This window comes from Aythya fuligula, chromosome Z, assembly GCF_009819795.1.
Source record: "Aythya fuligula isolate bAytFul2 chromosome Z, bAytFul2.pri, whole genome shotgun sequence".
NCBI classification, from domain to species: domain Eukaryota; kingdom Metazoa; phylum Chordata; class Aves; order Anseriformes; family Anatidae; genus Aythya; species Aythya fuligula.
The window spans coordinates 4,698,561-4,719,486 of NC_045593.1; the positions used below are offsets into that span (position 1 = coordinate 4,698,561).

General features: G+C 37.1%; 1 protein-coding gene across 2 annotated transcripts; it reads left to right on the forward strand.

Annotated features, from left to right (window-relative positions):
• The first annotated feature begins 3,369 nt into the window (after positions 1–3,369).
• On the forward strand, positions 3,370–14,197 carry SYT4 (synaptotagmin 4). 2 transcript variants are annotated; one of them, XM_032205718.1, is made up of 4 exons: positions 3,370–3,803; positions 6,671–7,485; positions 8,977–9,097; positions 11,351–14,197. In XM_032205718.1, exons 1-4 carry the CDS (start codon positions 3,770–3,772, stop codon positions 11,656–11,658), a joined length of 1,278 nt encoding a protein of 425 aa, XP_032061609.1. In that variant the 5' UTR covers positions 3,370–3,769; the 3' UTR covers positions 11,659–14,197. The 2 variants fall into 2 exon arrangements, with proteins under 2 accessions (XP_032061609.1, XP_032061610.1); XM_032205719.1 differs by having other exon boundaries at positions 6,671–7,479.
• The last annotated feature ends 6,729 nt before the right edge of the window (positions 14,198–20,926 follow it).

Sequence of the window (20,926 nt, forward strand, 5' to 3'; positions counted from 1 at the left end):
TGAAGGGGTTTTAACAAATATCTAAAACGGAAAAAGTGTAAGTTTGTATGTTTGTTTGTTTTGTTTTTTTTTGGGGCAGAGGGTGTGTGTGTGTGGAGGGGGGGAATATTTATCTTTCCCATGTCAGAAGATTATTCACAGAGAATAAAAATAAAATAAAATAAAAATCTGAATCCTGAAGGAAATGATCTCTATGTATATAAGGACATGAAACTGTTGGAAAGTGTCCAGAGGAGGGCTACGAAGATGGTGAAAGGCCTGGAGGGGAAGACGTACGAGGAACGGCTGAGGTCACTGGGCCTGTTCAGCCTGGAGAAGAGGAGGCTGAGGGGAGACCTCATCACAGTCTAAAACTTCCTCGTAAGGGGGTGTCGAGAGGCAGGAGACCTTTTCTCCATTAACACCAGTGACAGGACCCACGGGAACGGGGTTAAGCTGAGGCAGGGGAAATTTAGGCTTGACGTCAGGAGGGGGTTCTTCACAGAGAGGGTGGTCGCACACTGGAACAGGCTCCCCAGGGAAGTGGTCACTGCACCGAGCCTGTCTGAATTTAAGAAGAGATTGGACTGTGCACTTAGTCACATGGTCTGAACTTTTGGGTAGACCTGTGCGGTGTCAAGAGTTGGACTTGATGATCCTTAAGGGTCCCTTCCAACTCAGGATATTCTATGATTCTATGATTCTATATATATTGTATTAAAAAGCTTTTATGTACCTTTAGGACATCTAAGAAACTATAAGGAAGAAAACCTGAACCAATAATTGTTATAAACATTAATAATGTCCCCTCGCAGTCTTTTTTTCTCCAGGCTGAACAGAGCCAGAAGTCTCAGCCTTTCTTCATAGGGAAGATGCTCCAGGCCCTCATCTTTATGACCCTCCAATGGACTCTTTCTGGGAAATCTCTGTCTTTTTTGCAACAGGGAGCCCAGAACTGGATCTGCTGGCCACACTCCTTGCATGGATTAAAAGGAATGTGGCCAGCAGGTCAAGGGAGGTGATCTGCCCCCTCTACTCTGCCCTGGTCAGTCGTCACCTGAAGTACTGTGCCCAGTTCTGGGCTCCCCGGTACAAAAAAAGACAGGGATCTCCTGGAAAAAGTCCAGCGGAGGGCCACAAAGATGATATGGGGCTTAGAACATCTTCCCTATGAGGAAAGACTGAGTAACCTGGCTCTGTTCAGCCTTGAGAAGAGAAGACTGAGAGGGGGTCTTATCAATGTTTACAAATATCTTAAGTGTGGGAGACAGAGAGATTTGGCCAACCTCTTTTCAGTGGTTTGTGGGGACAGGACAAGAAGTAATGGTCACAAAATGGATCACAGAAAGTTCCGCACCAATATACGAAAGAACTTTTTCATGGTGAGGGTGGCAGAGCACTGGAACAGGCTGCCCAGGAAGGTTGATGAGTCTCCTTGTCTGGAGATATTCAAGGCCTGTCTGGATGCCTACCTGGGCAGCCTGCTCTAAAGAACCTGCTTTGGCAGGGGGGTTGGACCCAATGATCTCTTGAGGTCCCTTCCAACCCCTTAAATTCTGTGATTCTGTGATACTTTCATGTGGTCCATATATTTGTATATATCATCAAAGGATGTCTCAGATTTCATTCAAATTTATAATAATAACAATCATCATCATCATCTTCACAAACTATTGACAGTAATTCAATGTCAAAATATATGCTCACAATATCCTAGCTCATCTAGGATTAATAACCTAACACGGTATACCATATATTTATTATTGGTCTAGTGTTCTTAAATTCAAGATGCTGGAACAGTTTATAATAGTTTAACAACCCAGTTAAACACATTTAACTCTAAATTCACTTAAGGATCTTGTTTATTTCAGTCATGTCTGGAGGCTTGTATACCTGGAAAGTGGTTTTAAATCAAATGTAATTACTTTTAATGGATGCACATTCTGAGCACAGATGAATTTTGGACAGAGAAAGAGAAGTGGATAGCAGGGCTGAGAGGAGGGAGGACTGACAGGAAAAAGAGAGAAGTTGAGCCAGATGTACATGGATTAGTGCCAACATCTGAACCCAAACATCCCAGATCAAATTGTGCTGCCAAAACATACATAAAAGCTGAAAAAATAGTTCATTGGACTCCAGGTGTTTGTAAAAAGAGTGGTGGTGGGAAGCTATTTTATATGTTTTATTGAATGGGATAGGATATAAAGAAGGTTGGAGAAGTGGATTTGATTGCTCATGGAAGTCTTGTACAGGTACATACCAAGGCCAAGTTGCTAAAGGTGTAACAGAAGCAGATAAGCATAAACAATATTAGTCAGTGTGTTTCCAGTTCTCAGGACTAGATAGGCATTTCATTCAGCTGTGTTTGGACAATAGCTTGCAATGATTCCTTGGCCTTCCAATTTTTATATTTCTGAACTTCAAGAAACTTCACTGGCTTCAGTTTGAAGGAAGTACATGTTTTTAAGGGGAGGCAAGACGTCCAAGCAGCCCATTGTGGGGCAGGGTCATGCCAGACTATGCTTGCATCTAAATTTTGTTATTTAGAAAAGCAACTACACCTGTTTCCCATTTATGCAGCAGTTGGTCTCCAAAGTTGGCTGCTACCATTCTGAATCCAGGAGGAGTCAGATGCCAGGTGCTGGTTTTGCAGCTCTGTTGCACCAGAATTTAGCTCGGCTTATTTTATGCTGTAGTGGTTCTAGTTACAGGCAGCTCTGCTTTCTCATTCTGTTTTCCTTCAGTCCTCCTATCTGCCAGCCCCTTTCCTCCTCCTTACATGTTCTTAGTCCAGACTGGTAGACAGACATGTAAAATGGGTAAAATCCAGAAGTATCTCAGTAGAGTCAGCTCTTTCCCAGACAAGCAGGAAGGTCAAGAGGAGAAGAGAAATATATTTGCAAAGTTAGGGCTTAGAGTTTTGTATGGGGGTGGCTAGTGGGGAGAAGTCAGGGAGGAGGGACAGGGAGAAGGTACATTAGGAGTTTTCGTGATTCAAATCTATTAAGTGTATCACGTTAGTCATAGGAGAAAACTGCCTTGCAGTTGGAGCCAAGGTGTCTGGACCATCTGAGCTGGCATCTCCTTCACATCATTGTAGCCTGATAGATAAATCAGCAGATAAATAGATCTTACCCCAGAAAAACAGACACACCCGTGTATTACGCAAGACACATTGAATTAGCATTCCCTTGTCTGTGTCCGACAGAGGGTGAGAGCTCATATCCTGCAGCAGGGCAGTTAAAATAATCGATGAGTGCATGTTCAATCCGAAGGAAGATGGAGGGGGGGGAAGGGGGAGAGAAGGGACGAAGAGAGGGAGGGTGTGGTGGTTGGGAGGGGGGGATGGGAAGTGGGAAAGGTGCTGATTTCAGCCCTGTAGCGTCAGGATTGCGTCAATTTGGGTTTCAACCACGTCTTCAGTCTCGGAGCAGAGCTACTCAGAAGAGCCAAAACAGGAAGGGGGTTGCAAATCAGTGTGCAAAGGGGAGGACCGAAGCTTCCCCTCCCCCCTCTCCTCCAGCCCCCTCTCATCCTCCTCCTCCTCCTCCACCGCTCGTGTCTCCAGGTTTTGTTTTCCGATTTTTTTTTTTATTTTATTATTTTTTAAAAACACGTTGGAAAAGCCGGCTGCCCGGGTGGTTTGAGAGACAGGGCTCCGGGCAGGTTTCTGGACACCGGGGGTGAGGCTCAGGCTCCAGCACCGTGGACAGCATCCCCAGGTCCGGCGACAGCATCTCCTGCACCGCGGGCATCATTCCCAGCTCCGCGGGCAGCACACACTGCCAACATGGCTCCGATCGCGGCCAGTCGCCAGCACTTCGGTAAGCGCATCCCCGTCCCGGCAGAGGGGCTAGGGTCTGCTGGGGGCTGCTCCCTTCCCCAGGAGCAGAGCATGCAGGGAGGCTCTGTTGAGCCACCCCAGCGCCTCACCACCCGCGGCGTGTTGGGAGGAACCTTATATTCCCTAGTTCTGTTCGATTCCAGAAGTTGGGGAAATTTGCTTTCTTGCCCTTCTATCCCTCTCTCTTCCTTTCCCCCTGCCTGTTCCCCACACTAAATCACTGGGGGAGATGGAGAGGTTTGACTGGGTGCATTTTTGGATGAGGTTGTTTTCTCTGTCTCAGTTGAAGTAGCATGGCTTTGGACTTAAATGATGTAAATACATCTTGTGCCACAGATAAAATCTTTGTCATTCTTGAAATAATTGTCATTCTTCTTTTCTTGTCATAGAGGAAGACTTGTCAACCTTTAGTTAAAGTCAAATGTAGTCCTGTAAAGAACATTGCTAGGAGGATGAAAGTACAGGATCCCAGTGTTTTTGGCTAAACAGCTCTGTCTTGATTAATCTGTGTTCACTGAGAATAGCAATGGTAACAATGAACTTTTGAGTTGTGTCATTTTTACATATTGAATAACTGTGATAAAGGAAGTTTCAGAAAAAGTCATAATATGCACTTATGGAACAGGTAACTAAATGGCTTTACTCAGAAAAGCTGTGAGTAGAAATGTTTCTGAACTCTGCTTTACAAATATTGACTCTAGCCTGGATGTTATTTGCTTTAGCAGTGGTTTAATTCAGGGATCATTCCACTGACTTAAGTGAAGTTACTCCAGATTTGCATCACATAACTGAAACAATAATTTCTCCCAGGATCAATAAGTGATATTTCCTATTAATACACTGCTTTGAATGATAACTAACTCATTTAAATTATGACAACAGCAAGAAATTCATGTGGTAATATAATTAGCTATAAATATAAAAACATTTTAGTTACCGTTCCCTCTTCTTTCCTACCTGCCCCACCCACTTGATTTCTCTAGCTATGCTTGTGACATCATCCTCATCTAATTACTTATTTAAGTCAGCTAATTAATATTTTAAATACTAAATTGATTCTACCACTGCTTTCAGTAGTTGTAGAATAAAAATATAGCATCATTTTCATTAATATAAAATGTTTGTGTCATCTCTTGAAAAAGTATTGAAAATGTGAAAATCTTTCTTAAAAGCTATTTAAAATATTCTAATTAATTTTCAATTACTCCTTACTTTCTATCTTTATGCCATGTACATTTAAATTTCTGCAGCCCAGGGAATTCTTGTAACTCAGAGCCACGTGTTTAATTTGGAAAAAAATAGGTTTTGATTATGTATATATCTTTCAGTTCTTTCATTAAATCCTTATGATTAAGTACGTAGATTGATACAGTTTGTAGGTAAAGGTGAAGTAGCATGAGTATTGTCAGAAGCAATTAATAGCCAGGCTTGATTCCTTCTGTGCTGGAACATTATGTCCTACTTTGTTACGTTACTATTGTTTTTTTTTGTTTGTTTGTTTGTTTTTTTGACTCATCGCACTGAAAAGCAAAGTTATTGTGTTAGCACATCTATTTGTCCAGCTTTTACCTAGATGAACCTGATTTAGTAATTCATAGAGGGGGATAGTTTTGCAAATAATTAGCAGATCCTCCTGGATGTGAATTAGAGGAACCAGAACTGTTACACAATTGCTTTTATGCATAAACAATGTCATTCCATTAATATTCTACTGGTCTCCATTGTTGCAGAGAATAAAGATTAAGCTCTTATTGTTATATTGTGGGAGTTTTAAACTCACTTAGTAGTGTTACTTATGGGCAAAATTGGATTTCCAATTAGTTGTGCTCATTTGCCCTTTCGATGAATCCTTGTGAAGGGCTAATGATACTCTATATGTAACTAATGTATCCACATGACAATTGAGGTTGGAAGGCTTGCTCAGTTTTCTCTTCATTCAGTATTTTACTATAGGATTCATATTAAGCTAGAGGAGAATTCAGTTTTTATGTTTTTCTTATATGCTGCTAAAAAGTAGTGACCCTTCCTGTAAACTCCCCATGGCTTTGATTCATAATGTTTTAAATTGAAAGGTATCACTTAAGCAATTTTTTCAGCTTTGGACTCACGTGTGACTGCCCAGTGTCACATCCATCTGTGTAATACACATGGAATATAATTATCCTAAATATATCCTTTTTTATATCCTAAATATAACATGCTAGTCTTTTTCCAGCAAAGTACTGAAAATCCTATTGAAATGAAACTGTTGAGTGTTATAACTTTTAACCATTAAAATTTTTTTTTTTTTTTTTTTTTTTTCAAGAGATACCTTGCAGTTATGGGATTAGACCATAAGAATGGGTTAATTGAGTGTACAAAGTGTTCTAGGAAGTGGTGTGAAAAGCAGATGCTGTATCTATAAGTAACACATACTTCAGAATCGGTATTACCTAACCAATAAAGCTACATAAATTCAAAGATGAAACCTGAAATAGTTTTACTCACTGACATATAAACACAGAAACTACACCTAGAGGGATGAGATAGTCGAGCTATCACTTATGATTATATACTTATTATTATATCACTTATGATTATTGCTGTTAGGATGAGAACAGCATTTTCCTTCCAGACACCCAATATATGGAAAAATACTAACATAGAAATTGTCTTTGTATGGGATTGCACATTCACGCCTGCAGGTGGCGAGCGATATGTACAATGCAAAGCACTTTCAGTCCATTGACTCTGCTGCTATAACCATCCCGTATCAGTTTATTTTGCTAAATTCTTACTTTATTAAATATCACACAGAGTCCAAGGCATTGCTGTTTATGTGCTTGTTGCTGTTTATTTAATTTGCAGATGAAATTCCTACAGTGGTTGGGATCTTTAGTGCATTTGGCCTTGTCTTCTCTGTCTCCCTTTTTGCTTGGATCTGCTGCCAGCGCAAATCTTCCAAATCCAATAAGACCCCTCCATATAAATTTGTCCATGTTCTGAAGGGAGTTGATATTTATCCTGAGAATCTCAACAGTAAGAAGAAGTTTGGAGCAGATGATAAAAGTGAAGCAAAGAACAAATCGGCAATGCCTAAGAATTCTCTCCATCTAGACCTGGAGAAGAAAGATCTAAATGGCAATTTCCCCAAAACAACCTCTAAAATGCAGAGCTCTCCAAATCTTGAAAATGTGTCTCCAAAACAATTTTCAGAAAGGAAGAAAGATTCAGTATCCCCTGATAGCTTAAAGTCCATCACATCCTTGTCATCTGAAGAAAAACAAGACAAGCTAGGAACTCTTTTTTTCTCTTTAGAGTACAACTTTGAGAAAAAGGCATTTGTAGTGAACATCAAGGAAGCACGTGGTCTGCCAGCAATGGATGAACAGTCAATGACTTCTGATCCTTACATCAAAATGACAATTCTGCCTGAGAAAAAGCACAAGGTGAAAACCAGAGTGCTGAGAAAAACCTTAGATCCAGCTTTTGATGAGACTTTCACATTCTATGGGATCCCCTACAGCCAAATTCAAGACTTAACACTTCACTTTATGATCTTGAGCTTTGACAGGTTTTCCAGAGATGATGTCATTGGAGAAGTCCTCATCCCCCTTGCAGGAATTGAATTGTCAGAAGGAAGGATGCTAATGGACAGAGAGATCATCAAAAGAAATGTTAGGGTAACATATTTCTTATTTAAAATTTAGAAGTGTTGTACTAGTTTTAGCTATGATTCTTGTGCAATGTTGCTAGAGAAAGAGAAGAGTACAAGTTTACCATATGAGCTATTGAGATGTTTCCATAGTGGCAGCATAAGGAAGTAGCTATACAAATGAAATCAAAGAACATTACAGGAAAGAATGCAAAGATTTATACATTATTATTATTATTATTATTATTATTATACTCCTCTTTTCTGTTTGAAATCATATTTTCTCAAAGTATATTGAAATCGATGCAAATCTTTCACTTCATCTCCAGGGGTTGATAAGCAAGTTCTTAAAGAATACAGGTAGTCTTTATTGAAGGAACTGGAACCTCTTTGAGACTCTACTGGTGGTGCAGTAGCACATTCTTTCACTTCAGAGCTGTAACTACCTTTTCTCTCATAACAACCATGGCAGAGGCTGTAGCAATTCTAAGGACTATAAGATATAAGGGAGATGGCAAAGCCCCACTGAAGTCAATGCCAAAGCATATTAACTTCACTAGACTAAAAATATGTAATATCTAAAATACATAAAAATATGTAATATATTGTTTTATAATTTCTGAATGTAAAGACTACAATCATAGCTGAACCACAGAAACGCACATGCCTCACACACAAGTCTTTTAGTCTCTGCTAAGGAAGTGGACTGTATATTGACTTTCAATCTGATTGTTTTCAAAGAACAAGCATGCTGACAAATTAAATAATTGTCTCCCAAACAACACACCTTTAACTAATATTATTTTGATATTCTATCACTATATTACAACTTTAACTACGTCACTGGTATTTTGTTGATAACTTACTAGGTTTTCTGGAACATAAGGTACTCTTTTTGTTTGTTTCCATTGACTTCTGGTGAACTAAATAACTCCTGCAAATTTAAATCTAATAATGATAGAGAAAATCTTTGATCTCACTTTTATTCCATTTATATTATTTTAGAAAGTGTCATGGATGAGATTTCACTAATTGTTTTTGAATAGCTAATGGCTAAAAAGGTTATACTGAAGTACTGAAGATATTTTTGTGAATTACCTTTCATTTTTTATCAACATAGTTTTCACAGAATTTTTTTTTTTTTCTTTTTTTTTTTTTTCCTTAAGATGTTTTTCTTTCACTGAGAATCCCCCTCACACCCCCATAGGATTCCATTTATCATCTGTGAATATAATGATGTCATGTCAACCCATATTTTCATTTATTTATTTATTTACTTATTTACTTTTGTTCAGTCTAATAATCAATGATAAGAAGAGTTATGTAACTGTAGTACAGGGAAGTTATATTTGCTAGGCAAAACAACATAGCTCCATTAATTATACACTTTTACACCAGTCTGAGATGCACGGTAATTTGACATTTGAGAAATATTAGCTCTAAGTGTTGTCAATATAATTATATAATTGCTCTTAAATAGTCTTTTTTTTTTTTTTTTTTTTTCCTTTTATTTCCTCAGAAATCATCTGGGCGTGGAGAATTACTGATCTCTCTCTGTTATCAGTCTACAACAAATACACTAACTGTTGTTGTTTTAAAAGCCAGGCATCTACCTAAGTCTGATGTGTCAGGATTATCAGGTAATGGTTTTACTAAGGAATAAGCTCAAAGTATGTACAATAATCAGATAGAAGACAGTTGAAATGTGACATTTCAAATATTAAAAATAACTGAGAAATGCAGAAAAGCTGTCTGTATTATTTCTAGTCTATTAATTTCATTCATATCTAGGTCAATGCTTTATTTTGCAGGGTATATGTTTTAGAAATTTATTCTTCAAACACACTAGAAAAAATATGACATCTGTTAGCACTGGAAGACAATGAGTTTTGTCATTGTCTTGAACAGAACCCATCTGCCATAAGTATGGGATATTGTTTGCAGATACTAAAAGGTTTTATTTATGACAAAAGATCAGTTTACTTACAATCAACATTGAGTGAGATCCTCATTAAGTGAGATCCCCATCTGAGGATCCTCATAGATCCTCAAATATTATGGTATATTTCAGCTTAGCATCCAAAAAGGCAACCAGTTACAGCTGTGCTGAATTTGGCCCACTGAGCATTAACATTTATTTGACAAGGTGAAAAGGTGAACTATCCCACTGCTTGGGATAAGCTAAAGATTTTGCAGTCCCTTCTCATGATTTGTGCCATTTTGCATTCAGTGAAACTTTCTTTGAAGTCAATACTAGAATTGCATTTAGATGCACATTAATGCTAGATAACATAATATAATAAAATTTAAAATGCAATATACTAACCACCTGAGAATAAGACAAATACACAAGAACAGTACACAGCAGAGGACTATAAAAAGTGTAGCACATCTGCTATTGAGTCTCTATAAGACTTAACTCTTTCAACACAAAGGATTTTCTTGAAGGAAGAAAAAAGTAGTTTTTGCAACCACTGAATCATAATTACTACAGCCAATAACACAGTCTTTCTGCTTCTCACACCAAGAAATATCGGTGATGAGTTCTCCTAGTAGTCTTAATAAAATTAAGACGAATATTCCAGCCTTATCTATTAGCCAGAAATAACAGTCAGAAATGGTTATTTAAAAATAAATGAACAATGGCATGAATGCTCTGATGGATATCGATTTTGATATTTTTAGCGTTTGTGTAGCATATTCTCATTCCAAAGCTAATGAACATTTTAATTATATAAAACCAATTTTTAAAATGTTTATTATGATGATAGACTATGAAAGTGAAGATCTATTCTATCGTACCTTACTCCTGTCAAACCATTGTCAATCCAAGGTAACAAAAAAATTATTATCTGACCATTTCACTCTGATAGCTTTGGCACAAAATTTCTAAATATGCATCATAGACTACTTCACTTGATAGAAAGGAATTAGCATTGCATCTCTGCACCATTACAATCTGGAAACAGGCACATATTTGCACTGAAATACATGTAAATATAAATGCAAAATAAATGTACTTGAAAGGGATGATTTCTAAAGTGTTCCTTAGAATTTCTCTGAAAAAAAAAAAAAAATATAGCCACTGTTGAAGACAACACTGAAGGAATCTTGCAATAGTTGAAAACTTCCAAGGAATGTAAACACTCAGTTACTTAACAGAGATAAAATATGGATATTTTCTCTTCCCTTTTTCAATAGTACAGTACAGACATAAAGCCAAGTACATATCCTATCAAGCCTTACAAGTAAAATTTAATGTTAAATTTGTTCAATAAAAATTTGTGGGAGAAATTTAATCAAGCTAATTGACTATTAAAAAAAAAAAAAAAAAGCAACTGAAATGAATTACATCCATTCTCTCAGCATGGGATTATTCTCTTGGTTTTGAGGCTTTGCTTTCCATGAGTCTTATTAACACAAATGATTGTAAAAATTGTAAAATGCGTGAAAAGCAGACTTCTGCTACATGTAAATATATAGTGATATATATTTGTCAGAATTCATTACAATTTTATGTTCTTTCAGACCAGTTTTAGAGGCAGTAGAGATGTAAAGATGAGGGTTAACGGACTACAGGGCAGGACTTATCTCATGGAGGAGACACCAGCATTTGGTTAGATGAATCACACCCTAAACTACTGACTGTCTTGATTACATATTTGGTGGCCATAAAAGCAGCTTAAAGAGACTAATTCAGAAGCAAACACATACACACACACACACACACACACAAAAAAAAAAAAAAAAAAAAATCATCTTTACTAATTTGAAACCAGCCCTCACTGGGACATAATTCTTGTATATTACAAAATTTACCACCCATCAGCTAGATCAAGGAATTTCTAAATGACAGTCCAATAACTTGCCTGTGTTCTTTCTTTTCATTGCAGATCCTTACGTCAAAGTGAACCTGTACCATGCTAAGAAAAGAATTTCTAAAAAGAAAACCCATGTGAAGAAGTGTACCCCCAATGCAGTGTTCAATGAATTGTTTGTCTTCGACATTCCTTGTGAGGGCCTTGATGATATCAGCATTGAATTTCTGGTTTTAGATTCAGATAGAGGGTCAAGAAATGAAGTCATTGGCCAGTTAACCTTGGGATCTTCAGCAGAAGGAACAGGTGGAGAGCACTGGAAGGAAATTTGTGAATATCCTAGGAGACAAATTGCCAAATGGCATATGTTGTGTGATGGTTAGCAGCTCAAAGAGGGGTTGGAACTTGAAAAACTATATACATTTCCATAGGCAAGGAGCAGTTTTCTTTCTTTGCTATGTATAATTACAGGCTTGTAACTACAATACTTTTTTTTTTTTTTTTTTTCTTTTTTTTCTTTTTTTTGGGGGGGGGCAATAAAAACTGGATTGAATTATCAAAATAGAAGGTAACTGAATTTTCACAGTAAATAAAGGATTTTCTGTTTCATTAGGCTTTCACTTAATTTGATTAAATTTATATTCTTCTGTAGTTTACATAGCCTAAAACTTCTGAAGCAGTATAAACTTCAATAAGGACTACATTTTACAAAAAAAAAAAAAAAAAAAAAAAAAGAAAAAAAAAGTCACTGGAAACCTTATTAGTACTGTTATACAGGAGAAGATAACCTCATTAAAATATATTGCTAGATCCAAGAACACCAAAAAAAAAGGTGGCTTATTGTGGGAAGGGGTTGAGTCTAAAAGCAATGGGGAGTGAGGGTGAGTAGGAGGGGCATTCCTTTTGCCCCTCTATCAAAAACCTTCTTTTATGAAAATTCAATCATTAGTTGTAATTTTCAGTTACTTATACTTTGATCATCCCAAAGACTGAAAAAATTTTTAGCAATTTGCTTTACATTTCACATCATGTGCAAATAGTTGTTTTATGTGTGGAAATACTCTATAATTATTTACACTTAGATTTTTTAATATGTATATATATAACCTGTTTTGTTACAGTGACCAAAAGATACATTCTATAAATTGTTAAGTTAACATACATTGTCTTGTCAAAAGGGCTCCTTTACGGGTGACTGTACATGTTACAGTAAAGTTAAAATTTGGGATTAAGCACGGCTTGCATTCTTTCTTTAATAAGGATTACACCTTTAGTATTTCATGCCAAGAGAAAGCACTTAAAATGAGATGTGGAAACACAGAGGACACTACTGTCAATTACCTTTCACAATTTATATTTCAAGCCGTTCAGTAATATATAAAAAAAAAAAAAAAAAAAAAAATTCTCTTTTTGATTGTTTCATTAAATGGAAAACAAAGAAAATTGTGAGACAGAGTACAAAACCTTATCCAGCTGTTTAGCTTCCTGAGCTGTGAGTTATATCACTACAGTCAATAAGTCTACTCACAAAATACAAAGTTCAATGCATTTTTGAACTTTGCAGGATAGGGGAAAAAAAAAAAAAAAAAAAAAAAAAAAGTCATTATAATCTGTACAGTATTATGTTAGACATACTACTTGAAAAGTGCATTTCACTTAGCTGATATGCATTAATATCCATTACTGATTGTACTGAAAATTGGTGGTGGTAAGAAAAGTTTTATAATTTTGTGCTAGTGTGACATATGTATGCTTAAACTTAAGTTGTGCCAGCCTAGGGGGATAAAAAGTGTTAAAACCCAAGTATATAAACAGGGCATTTAGGCCTGTGAAATTTACTCTTGGTCACACTTCAAGCATTTTTAGGCTGTCTGGACTATAGCACAACTTTAAGATTACTTCCTAAAGTTTGTACACTGATTTCTGATACAGAAGTTTGAAAATACTACTCCTATGTCATTTTTAATTACAATATATATAAAGAAGAATATGATGATGTTAGTTGTTAACTGAAGAATGGTTTAAAAAGTGGAAAATGTTTTTCAGTATTTTTGCATATGTCATTTTGTCACATGTAATTCCACTAAAGTCAATGAAACTATTTGTGAATTAAGGTATTGCTCAATGTGAGTAAAGATAACAGAATGGGCATGCCAGAAAACAGAAAGAAAAAAAAAAAAAAAGTGTTTTAGTGTTACTAAAAAATGTGTTTTTGTTACTTTCATTAAACAACGGATGCAGGTCTTATTCAAAACTGTTGGGGATTTGTTGATTTTTCCCTGTTCCCATATAGCTAAATTACGTTTGCAGTAAAGGACACTGAAATATGAAATATGCAAGTAGAGAAATAGTACTGGAAGAATTCTATTGAGGCTCTTTCAGGTTTTTTGTCAGTAATTTCTCCAGTTTTTGAGAATGTGTTTGATATAACAGCATTTATAAAGTTCTGTAAAAATTCATTTTCAAAATAACATAAACATGCTTTTTATGATAAAGCTCAATGTAAAAAAAAAAAAAAAAAGCGTATTCTATGTATAAAGGAATCTTTTTTGCTTATTTCTTTAGAAAGCTGATTAACTGCTCAAGAGCTAGAGTTTTCCAACCCAATTATATTAAGTATAATTATATCAAGTACAATTCAAAGACCAAGGTCAAAGATCCAAAGGTCAAGGAAAAGATGCCCACAGGCTTCAGTGTGATTTGAAGTGGAATCATGGAGCAAAACTCTTTTTGTGAGACAACCCAGCACAATGGGACCATAGGCAGGGGGAGACACTCTTTGTTTTAATATGGTCTGGGAGAGTTTAAGGAAGTACCATGTGGTCGCAATTGTTACTATTTCTAGTAGGGACAGAATTTCATGATTGCACCAAATAGAGTGGGATCACCTGCAATTAAAAAAAAAAAAAAAAAAAAAAAAAAGAGGTATTGTACATCATCGGCACTGAAAGAACATATTATCTCTAAAAATCAGATGACAGGTGTCATCTGTCTCCAATGGACACAAATTCTGACATCAGGAGAAAAAAAGGCCACCCTTTAATGATGGGCTATGACCATTGTTCATTTTGCATCTAACAAGTTGTCATCAGAATTGTTTAAAGTTTATATAGCAGCCTGAGGGTTAATATTTCTACCAGCTAAATGGCAGTTGTTGATGGGGATAGGGGGTAGGAATGGGAAAGGGAAGCAAATAAATTTTTATTAAATTGGAAACAATGTAAATATTGGTAGTTTTTTTGTTGTTGTTTTGTTTTGCTTTGTTTTGTTTTTAATTTAAAGCAACGTTTAGCTTGGAAAGTTGAGTAAAGAAGGCTTGTAACACATCTGTAAACCAGACAAGGCGGGAGCAAAAGTAGACCTGTCTCTAGATGAGAAATTCTGCTGTTTTATAAAGTATTCAATTCTCATTGTGAATATCTTGAACACTGTTAACAATACTGTATTGTATTAAACATGTAAAAAAATGATGTTTGTCTAAGTAGTTTACAAAAACAATAACTCCTTGAATGGGAGGCTATCCATGTCTGAAATCTGTCGTAACTAAATACCTGATTTGTTATGGTGTTGTAACTTAATAGAAGCTGTTCGAGAGGAAGCATGGTGTATGAGATTTTGTAAGTTATTTGTGCTGGTTCTGTATGTTGTGCCATGTGTGTAAGCCAAGAATAAACTGCTGCTTTTGTCCATCCCATCCCAAAACAATTATCCCACCAATGTGTCTTTTCCAGAGACTTCTGCTACTGTTTGTGCTTACAATCTATTCTATCATGGTTCTGTCAAAAAACAAACAAACAAAAAAAATCTTCCTCTTCTCATAGAGGTGGATCAGAGTTACTTTGCAAAAAATATTACCCAGGCTTATCACATGTTCTTTATTCCTAGATTCCTAGTGTATACTTAGATTTGTCTTGAATTTTACTATATACTCAGGTTAGAACTTGAGATATTGCCCATGTTGGAAAATGTGAGTCCTACAAAATGAGGATGAATTCTAGAATATTAGGTGAAAGAAGTAAAATACAAGTCCTATTACTGTTGGAATCCTGATGACATTCCATTTTGTCTTCCAGAAGGAAAAATGATTCCTTGGACAATCATACCGTAACACCCTTAACTTTTTTTGTAGTCATGTCAGGCACTTTCTCATCAGATGAGATGGATAAAGAACACATTCCTTCAAATGTTACATACAAATGCAAACTTGGTTGCTGTCACCTCTAAGGTTATTAGGGTATTTTACCCACACAAACCTAGATCAAGGGAAGGGAAGGTGGCTACATATGGGATACACATTGCCATTTAGTGAATTCTAGTGTAAACCTACAACCACTTGCCTGGAATGGATCCCTGATCCTTGTCACATAAATTGATGTGTGAAAACTATGACAGGATCCACTGACAAACAAATGACACAGAACATCTCCTATGGATATAAGTTGGCAAAATCTCCCTGCCAAATCTCCTGTCCCCAAGGGAAAGGTATCAAGTCTGATGGACTGCTCTTCATTTCTGTGCAGCAACTGTTTTTTTGTTTTGTTTTGTTTTTCCCCCTGCATTATGCAGTTCTCTTCAAACAATGGTGATTCATGAGTCATATTTCAGACCTTTTCTTCAGGACACATGGAGAACATCTATAGCTTTCTTTGACTATAATGCTGTTGAGCCTCAGGCTTGTATTGAATGTCTCAAGGCTACTGTCCTGATTGCTACTTGTATCTCAAATTGTTGCAAGAGACAAGTCCTCAAGGGAGACCTTACAGATGCCCTCCCCTTTGCAGTAGGTCTGATTCCTAAGGTATAACACTATTCCATAAGTCCCTTGTATTTACATAGTATCATGGATAACAATATGCTGCACACACGGTAGCAATGCATAACAACATAAGCAATACTTCTTTTCCTCAAAAAAGACTCACATATGTTCTGTGTAAACTGCTACCTTTCAGCCTCTGCCCTCTGCTTCATAAGGTCTGAAGCTGCTAAACAGGTCAAGGTGCTCTTACAACTGCTATGACTAGTTTTGCTCTGTTGGTAACTCCTGAACAACAATCTTTATTCAAGAAGTTCTTCTCAATTCTCGTAGGCATTTCCTTAATATCTATTACCTTCTATCACTAAAGAGCAGCTGCAACATGACTTCAGGTCCAGAGGCTTTGAAGCACTAATTATATGTACAGCATGGCAGCATCTTTTAGTTCAGAAGTAAGAATGGAAGACAAGAAGTTGGAGGACTTAGTCTCTTTGTTATACTATTATTATGTTTATATTACTCTACTTTGGCAATTGTGGATTTGAAGTACTTCATACTTAAGCAGAGAATAGCTGGTCATAGAAGCAAAAGCTGTGCTTATACCACCAGTGACACAATCAGGCATTTGCCTGAGTCCACTTCTGCTCGAGCCTTCACCCTACAGCAGCAGGCCTGAAGAGACACTGTGTAGGCCACTTACCTTACCCCTGCCCCCCACACTCTGTAGTCACCCTGATAAACACTGGAACACATGGAACAGCTGTAATAGTTCAAGACCTGGGCAAGCTCCAGCACTATCCTGGAGCCTGGCCTTACAACAGGCACCAAACAGGTCAGCAGATATTTATTTTTTTTTTAACATATATATATATTATACATAATATAATATATATAATATATAACATATATTTAACATATATTAACACCACATTTAAAGAGCTATAACTTTCTCTCCCCAGGAGAAACTTATCTTCAATAATTACCACACTTCTCTATGCAGACACAAGGTTTAAGCATAGCTGGTTCCAATAAACCACTGGCTCTTAGCGACAATAGCACTTTATTTACTCTGAAGTCACAGGTAGGAGTGTTTTCTTCCCCCTGTTGCCAGACCATGCCGCTTGCAGCTTTTTCTTCTGGGAGCTGCCCTCCACCAAGTGCTAGATGGGCAGTAGCAGTCCCAGACCTCACAGCCAGAGCTCTGTCTGGTTCTCCAACAGGCCAAGGTCAGTAACACAGCTCAGTGTTGCAAAGTCTTTGGCACACAAACACCACTGGTACACAATCTCTGTCCCTGGGGTGCACTGCAGCCTGCCCTTGCTATGCTGTGCAGCTGTGGCCGTTGCAGTGGTGGAGATCCCAGACTTCAGGTCCAGAGGCAAGGTAGTTTGAGTTCATAAACCACCTGTTGTAAAGAGCAGAAAGCTGCCTCATGAAGCTGTGGGGTCTTTCTGTAGGAGGCCTAGAGTGAGATGCTACTGAAGAACAGGTTGGGCCTGACTGGAAATCCTGTTCCCTCTTGTCCTCAGGAAGGAAGATTCATCCGTAATTCAGTGGTGTTCCTCTTTAGGTAATCTCTTGTGAGGGCTTTTAAGGGACTGAGCAGTTAGAGGTTGTTGTCTTTTAGTGGACAATGCAGCACAGAGTTTGGTTTGAAGTGAGATGTGCAGGAATGTAAGATAAAAAAAAAAAAACCTGCAGGCAGTTTCCTGAGGGCTGTGGCTGTGTACAGGGCTAAGGGTGCACTCCATAGCAGCTCTGAGGCATGGGAGTCTGGATTTTCTGTTAATTTGCAGAAATAAATTAGAATAGTGTTTCTGATATAAATAAATTTTGCAGAAAGATCCTTTTTTTTTTTTTTTTTTTTTTTTTTTTTTTTTTTTTCCCACATAAGAAATACTGCCTTATGAAAGTCTTTTGAAAGTCTTTGATTCTAATGGAAACACTGAATATAGGAAAAAAAAAAAAGCATGAAGTCCATGTTGCACAAGGTCAAAATGAACAAAAGAAGAATATAATACCACTGTCTATTGAATCTTTTGAAATTTCTAGAGAAACAGCATGATTTTTAAAAAATATTAATACTATGCCTATTAAGTTCATGTCTGTGTTCTTGTTTTGTTTTGTTTTTCCTAACCAACCAAGGGTACTGTATGATGACAGCAAGGTTTAATTTAGGCTTGAAGACAGCCACAGAGATAACTATATATTTTCTCTGACAGTTGCTGTAAATATTTTACATGGCTCTGAAAACATATCTGGTTTTAAGGAAACAAGTATTAAGTGTTTCAGAGTATCAGCAGCAATATTGATTATGTTTCAGTAATACCCTCCAAATGAGATTGCCTTTAGGATGGTATGAATGAAAGTTTCTAGTTGGTTACTAACAGATGGACAGGGAAACCTCCATGTCTGTATCTGAGCTGCCTGTGTATGTTGATTTGTAGGGCAAATAAACAGTGTTCTAGCCTCAATTTTCCTTTCAGTAGCATAAGATAAAGCTTAACAACATCAGTAGTAGCTACTAACTTCTGTTATGAGTTATTATTTTCCATTGTTCTCCAGGGTACTAATGTTGCTCTGGGGACCATATTTTCTTGAGATAAATCCCTCAAAGCTGTATGCTGCGATGAATATATATGGAGAAGAAAATGGATGTGAATCACAAATAGGCATATAACAATAAAGAATTATTCCAGGTTAAAATCAGAAGTGATATTTAGCAGCAGTAAAAGTTAGAGTTAAGTAAATCAGTGTGAGGAAAGTGCACATGAGTAAAATGTTGTCAGCAGAGGTAGAAGTGTGGCATTACTTCAGATCAACAAACAAACAAACAAAAATATATATAGCCTGCATTTGCACATTTCTTTTGGTTGTTTTTCTCCTCAGTGTAAACAATACACCTTATTTTAGACTGTTTTGAGTCACATTGACTAATCAATATTTATTCGGACATTAATAAAATTTTATTTTGTGTGATGGGTCCTAAGTTTGTTTTAAACAAAGGCTGTGAGGGTTAAGTGTGCTCTTTTATATACAAAATTCCCTGAAGGACAGTTGAGATTTCACTGTTAGCAAGTGACTGAGGCAAGGCTGATGCTGTAAGGCCTGATTTGAGGACCCTGGCGTGCTCTGTTCATTCATCTCAAGTGCTCCCCCGCTCTCCGGGGAAAGCAGCTTTTGCTCCTGGGCAGGAGGACCGGGAAAGGGAAGCTTAACCTTGGGTATGATCAGAATGACTGGTTTGTTTTTTTGCTGTGCTCCAGGCTTTGTGAGTAAGTACAGAGCTGTCAGTCAACCTGTGTAATGTAACTCGCATACTTACTCATTTTCCTGCTTGTCAGCCCTCATTTTTTGCTGCCCTGGTACCTCCTTTTTCTTTGCCTTGAGTTTTGCCTAGCCAGGCAACCTACATGTACCTCTATTATTCTCCTTGCCTTCATCCTTAGAGTCAGTTTTGATATATCCATACCCAAATTTGAAATTTTTGGTTCTGTTACCTAGGTAACCTTATCCTCGCATGCTTTTACTGATACCTTTTTTCTGAAACTCCATCTCTGCAAAGCTTGGCTCCCACAAAGGTCCCCCGTGCTTCCCTCCAACTGTATGTGAAATTTAGCCATTTCTGACTCCCCCTTGACCACTTGAGAGTTCAGTCCCTCCCTCACTATCTGTAACTTTTTTTTTTTTCACTCCTTACAATGTTGGTCATGTTCAGCAATTTCTTATGTCATGCCTAGTAGTATTTTTGTTCAATTAGCTGAACCTGAGGTCTAACCAACCTCTGTCTGTTTGCTTGAGTAACAAAAACAGAGGAGGTTTCACAGCCTCTCTGGGCAAAGAGTAGTTGAGGTGCCTTATGAAGCTGGAAGGTAAATGAAGAGGCATTTCCATAAAGCTAAGGTATATATTAACACCACATTTAAATAGCTATAACTTTCTCTGTTGAATCTTTCAAAGATTGCCTTTGTTGAATTCTGTTTAATATGTTATTCATAATTTGGAGGAACTACTGCCATACAGCTAATGTGTAAAATGTACAATGAACAAATACAGTACTTTAACATACTCAGCAGCAAACTTGTGCTTTATCCCTGCCTCCCTAAAGCCAACATTACAAAGCCAGAGATCAATGTACAAATGATCCTTCAATGCTCAGTGGAAAATCGTGGTCCGTGGAACTGGAGCAACTCTGAAATTTCACAATAAAAGTTCATCCATCTCTGAATAAATCTATTAAAATGCAATTAAGTTAAAAGCAAGCTTATGCCAAATTTCAGGGTAAGGTAGCTTGAAGTGGCCAAATGACTGTCTCTTGGATAATGATATTGAAATATTCCTTATGGAGAGGTAATATACATGTATTATCTACCAGCTTCATTGTGAGTGCAGAATTTTAATGGGTATTTCTTAATATTCACATTTATTCAGGATAGAAAAATCTTGTTACTAAACATGTCTGATCACTGGGCCTGCCTATCTGTCCCGAGGGGGTGTGTTCACAGCCCACAGAGGCAAGCTTGACATGGCATTCTAACAGAGGCAGTCTTCTGCGTAGGAAAAGGTAGCTACCAACATTATATGGAGCTCAGAAGATGTATTATAGGGATGGAAACTGTACTATGATTTTTTTCTTGTTTAGAAGCCTAAGATAGTTTCAAAAGGAAACCATTTTCATAGACCTTTTAGGTGGAGTTATTTAGATCTAAATTAAAGAAGGGAAGTTCATTTTTTGGTCTATATAATATTCATTGAATGACATTTGAGATGAAGTGTGCTGGCATAAGTTGTTACTCTGACTCTGTTTCAGGTAAATATCCTGTCTTTGGGATTACTGGGTACTTGGAGATGCATCACCTTCCTACTTGTGCTTTGTTTGATAACCAGCTCTGGAACTA

What these genes read in the sequence shown, in the direction of transcription:
- SYT4 (XM_032205718.1), top strand. Translation starts at nt 3,770, where the DNA reads ATGGCTCCGATCGCGGCCAGTCGCCAGCACTTCG. An exon ending in TCATCAAAAGAAATGTTAGG is followed by an intron (nt 7,486 to 8,976) that starts GTAACATATTTC and finishes TTATTTCCTCAG; the next exon opens with AAATCATCTGGGCGTGGAGA. An exon ending in TGATGTGTCAGGATTATCAG is followed by an intron (nt 9,098 to 11,350) that starts GTAATGGTTTTA and finishes TTTTCATTGCAG; the next exon opens with ATCCTTACGTCAAAGTGAAC.